Source organism: Aquarana catesbeiana, linkage group LG13, assembly GCF_042186555.1.
Source record: "Aquarana catesbeiana isolate 2022-GZ linkage group LG13, ASM4218655v1, whole genome shotgun sequence".
Lineage (NCBI taxonomy): Eukaryota > Metazoa > Chordata > Amphibia > Anura > Ranidae > Aquarana > Aquarana catesbeiana.
Window position 1 is genome coordinate 45,066,986 of NC_133336.1, and position 5,790 is coordinate 45,072,775.

Sequence of the window (5,790 nt, forward strand, 5' to 3'; positions counted from 1 at the left end):
AGAACGGGGGCGGAGAAGGACATGGAGGGGGCCGGAGGAGAACGGGGGCAGAGAAGGACATGGGTGGGCAGAGGAAAATGGGGGCGGAGAAGGACATGGGGGGGCGGAGGAGAACGGGGGTGGAGAAGGACATGGAGGGGGGCGGAGGGGAACGGGGGTGGAGAAGGACACGGAGGGGGTCGGAGGAGAACGGGGGTGGAGAAGGACATGGAGGGGGGCGGAGGAGAACGGGGGTGGAGAAGGACATGGAGGGGGCCGGAGGAGAACGGGGGTGGAGAAGGACATGGAGGGGGCTGAAGGAGAACAGGGGTGGAGAAGGACATGGAGGGGGCCGGAGGAGAACGGGGGTGGAGAAGGACATGGAGGGGGCCGGAGGAGAACGGGGGTGGAGAAGGACATGGAGGGGGCTGAAGGAGAACAGGGGTGGAGAAGGACATGGAGGGGGCCGAAGGAGAACGGGGATGGAGAAGGACATGGAGGGGGCCGGAGGAGAACGGGGGTGGAGAAGGACATGGAGGGGGCCGAAGGAGAACAGGGGTGGAGAAGGACATGGAGGGGGCCGGAGGAGAACGGGGTGGAGAAGGACATGGTGGGGGCTGAAGGAGAACGGGGGTGGAGAAGGACATGGAGGGGGCTGAAGGAGAACGGGGGTGGAGAAGGACATGGAGGGGGCTGAAGAAGAACGGGGATGGAGAAGGACATGGAGGGGGCCGAAGGAGAACGGGGGTAGAGAAGGACATGGAGGGGGCCGATGGAGAACGGGGGAGGAGAAGGACATGGAGGGGGCCGGAGGAGAACGGGGGGGAGAAGGACATGGAGGGGGCTGGAGGAGAACGGGGGCAGAGAAGGACATGGAGGGTGCCGGAGGAGAATGGGGGCGGAGAAGGACATGGACGGGGCCGGAGGAGAACGGGGGCGGAGAAGGACATGAGGGGGCTGAAGGAGAACGGGGGTGGAGAAGGACATGGAGGGGGCCGGAGGAGAACGGGGGCGGAGAAGGACATGGAGGGGGCCGGAGGAGAACGGGGGCGGAGATGGACATGAAGGGGACCGTAGGAGAACTGGGGCAGAGAAGGACATGGAGGGGGCCGGAGGAGATCGGGGGCAGAGAAGGACATGGAGGGGGCCGGAGGAGAACGGGGGCGGAGAAGAACGGAGGCGGAGAAGGACATGGGGGGGCAGAGGAGAACGGGGGCGGAGAAGGACATGGAGGGGGCCGGAGGAGAACGGGGGCAGAGAAGGACATGGGTGGGCAGAGGAAAATGGGGGCGGAGAAGGACATGGGGGGGCGGAGGAGAACGGGGGTGGAGAAGGACATGGAGGGGGGCGGAGGGGAACGGGGGTGGAGAAGGACACGGAGGGGGTCGGAGGAGAACGGGGGTGGAGAAGGACATGGAGGGGGGCGGAGGAGAATGGGGGTGGAGAAGGACATGGAGGGGGTCGGAGGAGAACGGGGGTGGAGAAGGACACGGAGGGGGTCGGAGGAGAACGGGGGTGGAGAAGGACATGGTGGGGACCGGAGGAGAACGGGGGTGGAGAAGGACACGGAGGGGGCCGGAGGAGAACGGGGGCGGAGAAGGACATGGAGGGGGGCGGAGGAGAATGGGGGTGGAGAAGGACACGGAGGGGGTCGGAGGAGAACGGGGGTGGAGAAGGACACGGAGGGGGTCGGAGGAGAACGGGGGTGGAGAAGGACATGGAGGGGGTCGGAGGAGAACAGGGGTGGAGAAGGACAAGGAGGGGGCCGGGGGAGGAGCACACAGAACAGCTGGGAATGATGGGTGCGGCTGGAGGGACAGCTGTGATCACCGATCTCCCTGTATAGCTTTTTAGCTGACAGCCGTGGGAGGGAGAGAAGGAGAAGCAGCTGTCGGCTAAAAATCTATACAACGAAAATCTGTGATCACAGCTGATCCCCGCTGCACCGATCATTCCAGGGAGATCGTGAGGCGCTTGCGGGTGTGCGGGAGCCACCCCAGAAATGTGGGAGACTTGAGATGTCCGACTTAAACACATTGCTAATAGCACTAGCTGTGTGTTTATCGGTCAAATATTGATATTTGCATTGTTTAGCACTGAAAACAGTCATTTTAGGTTCGTTTTTTTGCAGTGTCAGTAAAAAATGTGGACCTGTCAGTAAATTGCATGGTTTTTTTGCCAGTAAAAAATTGGTGCTGTTTTTAAATTTTGGGGCTCTGCTAGTAAATATCACTTTGGGGGGGTGGCAACACTGCTTGGAGGACTTTTGTTTCTTTTGCTGACTTTTATTACTAGAGAAGTTACAGTTCCTGTGATTATAATGACAGACAGGGGTCTCTCTCCGTGCTGTACACTACACTGACGGCGGGTTTGGCCATCACGTCACGTCACATAGAGACCTAACAACCCCTCCCCCGACCGTAACTCTGAGGTAACTTTCCGGCCCCGCCCGCCAGGCTGCCGCGTGACGTCACCATCAACGCACGCGTCGCCTGCCCTTCCAACGCCACCCTCTTCACGTGACCTTTCTTTTTTAAAACCAAGCTGCGCACGCGCGCTGGCCGGCAGTTGGGGGGCGCAGGCGCGGCTGGGCGGGGCCGGCACCGGCTCATTAGAGTGACTAGGAAGCGGGCCCCTCCCTGGCTGTGGCGGGCGCCCGGGATTCAGGCTCCTCCTCCTTCTCCTCTCACTCCGAGGACCTCCACCTCAGTCCGAGCACCGGAAGCCATTGACTGGGGATATCCGGCCGGATTGAGAGCACAGGGGAGCGGAGGAAGCGGCCTGCACAGCTCTGAAAGGGGGGGGGGAAGCTTCTCATGTGGCTGCTGAGAGGGACACCCTGCTGAGAGCTTCTCATACGGGACACTGACTGTGCTCCATACATTCAGGAGCCGGACACACCATCTGCTATCCTCCCAGCTGAGGAGCTCCCTCAGCCCTGACCACCACCACAGCTCGCTGGAGGAGCAGCTCTAGGGGTCCTGGACCCTCAGGCCTCATCAGAGGGGCCCCTAAGTGCCAGCAGACCTGGTGTGGGATCAGTACAGCCTGAGCCTTGGGGCTTTACAGAACTTATCTGAGGGCCACCCTGAGTCATTGGACCCTCTTGGAAGAGTGCCCTAAGTCCTTGGACCTTCTGGGAAAGCTCCTTAAGCCGTTGGACCCTCCTGGAGGGGAACCCCAAGTCTTGGACCTTCTCAAAAGAGCACCTTGAGTCCTTGGACCTTCTTGGAAAAGCTCAGAGTCCTTGGACCATCCTCAATCCTTGGACTTTCTCGGAAAAGCTCCAAGTCCTTGGACCATCCTGAGCCCTTGGACCTTCCGGGAGGACCACCCCAAGCTTTTGGACCTGGAGGGGCACCCTGATCTTCAGGACCCATACAGTGGGTAGTCTTGTTTATCCTTTTTTCCTGGTGGACTGTCCGCAATTCTGAGGACCTCCAAACCTCACCTACAGTACCCCACGGTGCTTAGTTCCTGAAATCTGAGGATTGCTTCTTGCCCCCCCCCCCTATCTGAACCCCAAGCACTGTTGCCTCCTCGTACCCCCAAAATCCAGAATTATCCAACATATCATCTCTAAGGTGCACCTCTCTTGTGGACGTAGAGTCAGTACTCAGCCTTGTACATCACAAGGGGGCATCTTCAACTCCCAGGACACAGCAGAAGCTTGATATTGCCTCTTTGGCAAGCTGTGGGATGTTGGGTATCTAGCAACCTCCACTGAAACTACCCTGTACAAGACATCAGGGATCCTTCTACCCTCTCCACAGATCATCACAAGATCAGAACTTTGGAAGTTGCAAACAGCACAAGACTAGCACTTGATACAACTGTAGCAGGACTTTACAGACTCGTGATCAAGGCTTGCCTGGGTACAGCCTTGCCAAGTGGTGCTTTACCCTCTTTGGAACACTTTTTTCCAGAAGTCGGGCCCATAGATACAACCCAGTTCTTCATTTTCTCCAAGCTGTGTTTAATGCTCCACCATGGGCAAGGTGCTATCCAAGATTTTCGGCAACAAGGAGATGCGGATCCTGATGCTTGGGTTGGATGCGGCCGGTAAGACCACCATCCTGTACAAGCTGAAGTTGGGCCAGTCGGTCACCACCATCCCCACCGTCGGCTTCAACGTGGAGACCGTGACTTACAAAAACGTCAAATTCAACGTGTGGGATGTGGGGGGCCAGGACAAGATCCGGCCCCTGTGGCGGCACTATTACACGGGCACGCAGGGGCTCATCTTCGTCGTGGATTGTGCCGACCGGGACCGCATCGACGAGGGTAGGCAGGAACTTCACCGTATTATCAACGACAGGGAAATGAGGGACGCCATCATCCTTATATTTGCCAATAAGCAAGACCTTCCTGATGCCATGAAACCCCATGAAATTCAGGAGAAACTGGGCCTGACCCGAATCAGGGATAGGAATTGGTATGTTCAGCCTTCCTGTGCGACCAGCGGGGACGGCCTCTATGAAGGACTCACGTGGCTAACCTCCAACTACAAATCTTAATGACTATTAGAAGATTTAAACAACGTTTTACCATGTTGCTTCTCCGAAGAGGATACATTGGAAGAAAAAGTAACTTCGGAGGATTATGCTGATCTAACCGATCACCCTGTTAAATTACAAAGAAGTATGGGCTGGAATATGTTCTATAAATATATATACATATTTTATTTTATTTTTTTTTTTCTCTTGTTCTGCGTTAGAATTCTGACCTCACAGTTTCCTGTACAAACTTCAAAACTGAGCTTGAAGAAGTAGGAACTTCCTTCTCAATAAGCTGTAATAGTTTGGTTTGAGGGATAGAAGCTTTTTTTTTTTTTTTTTATCCTTGTTCTGCTTTCTTTTCTGTTTTCTTTGTAATTTCTGCATTCATACAGGGTATGTTGCTAGGTCTCTCTTCCAGCTAGTAAACTTTACGATTTATTCCTTAACAATCACACTGCAGTTTGTCTTTTATACCTAGGCTGTTTTTTAATAGGAGTTCTGCTAGCTAGCATATAACAAATTACTTGGAAAATTGTTTTTCCCCCTTTTTTTTTTTTTTTTTCTTAAGATAAATATATATACATCTATATTTAAAGCTTACTTGATCTTTTCAATTGGTTGCTAACAAATTGTGCAAAATCTAAAAATATTTAGCTGTAGATCTGCCATGATTGGAAGCAGATGATTCCGAATCTCATATAATGTATGCATGAGTAAGCTGAATGCAAAAACGATCCTTCTAATCAATTGTTAGTAAAAGATGACAAGAGAGCCCGTGAGTGACATTGAGAAAGTACAGAGAGAGCAGGCACTGTCACATTTCATAAGGATCTATTCTGTTCCAGGGGGAAAAAAATGAATAAAAATTATACTTTTGTACATAGAAGAAGGTTCCCTTCACATGTAGCAATACTTTAAATTTATGCAAAAGTTTGCCTTCTTGAAAACCAGATTCTGTAAAGCACAACTTTGTAATTTCAGTGCAAATTGCAAGGCTTTCTTGGAAGCTTGGTGATTGGCCTGTCTGATATCTGTGTTAAAAAGGTACATTGCTCCAAAGCGTCTTAAACTATATGCATTTATTAATAAAATACCTACATTATTTCTTTAAAAGTATTGTAAAGTACACTTCTTTCTAAGGCCAACTTATATGGCATAAACCGCTCAATTGGGGGGGTGGGGGATATAAACGAGTCTTACATGTGGGGTTTTGCAAATATATAAATGTGAATTTCTGTCCCATAACTTTTACATTTTGTAATAACAAAGAGGTTTGGTTGTCTAATTTGTGTAAGGTCTGTTGCATTAAGGC

General features: G+C 52.9%; 1 protein-coding gene across 1 annotated transcript; it reads left to right on the forward strand.

Annotated features, from left to right (window-relative positions):
- The first annotated feature begins 2,565 nt into the window (after positions 1-2,565).
- Positions 2,566-5,051, forward strand: ARF6 (ARF GTPase 6). The gene has a single exon (XM_073609903.1). The coding sequence runs from the start codon at positions 3,969-3,971 to the stop codon at positions 4,494-4,496; it is 528 nt and encodes a 175-aa protein (XP_073466004.1). The 5' UTR covers positions 2,566-3,968; the 3' UTR covers positions 4,497-5,051.
- The last annotated feature ends 739 nt before the right edge of the window (positions 5,052-5,790 follow it).

Bases quoted from the DNA above. Each gene is read 5' to 3' on its own strand.
- ARF6 (XM_073609903.1), top strand. From the start codon at position 3,969: ATGGGCAAGGTGCTATCCAAGATTTTCGGCAACAAGGAGATGCGGATC.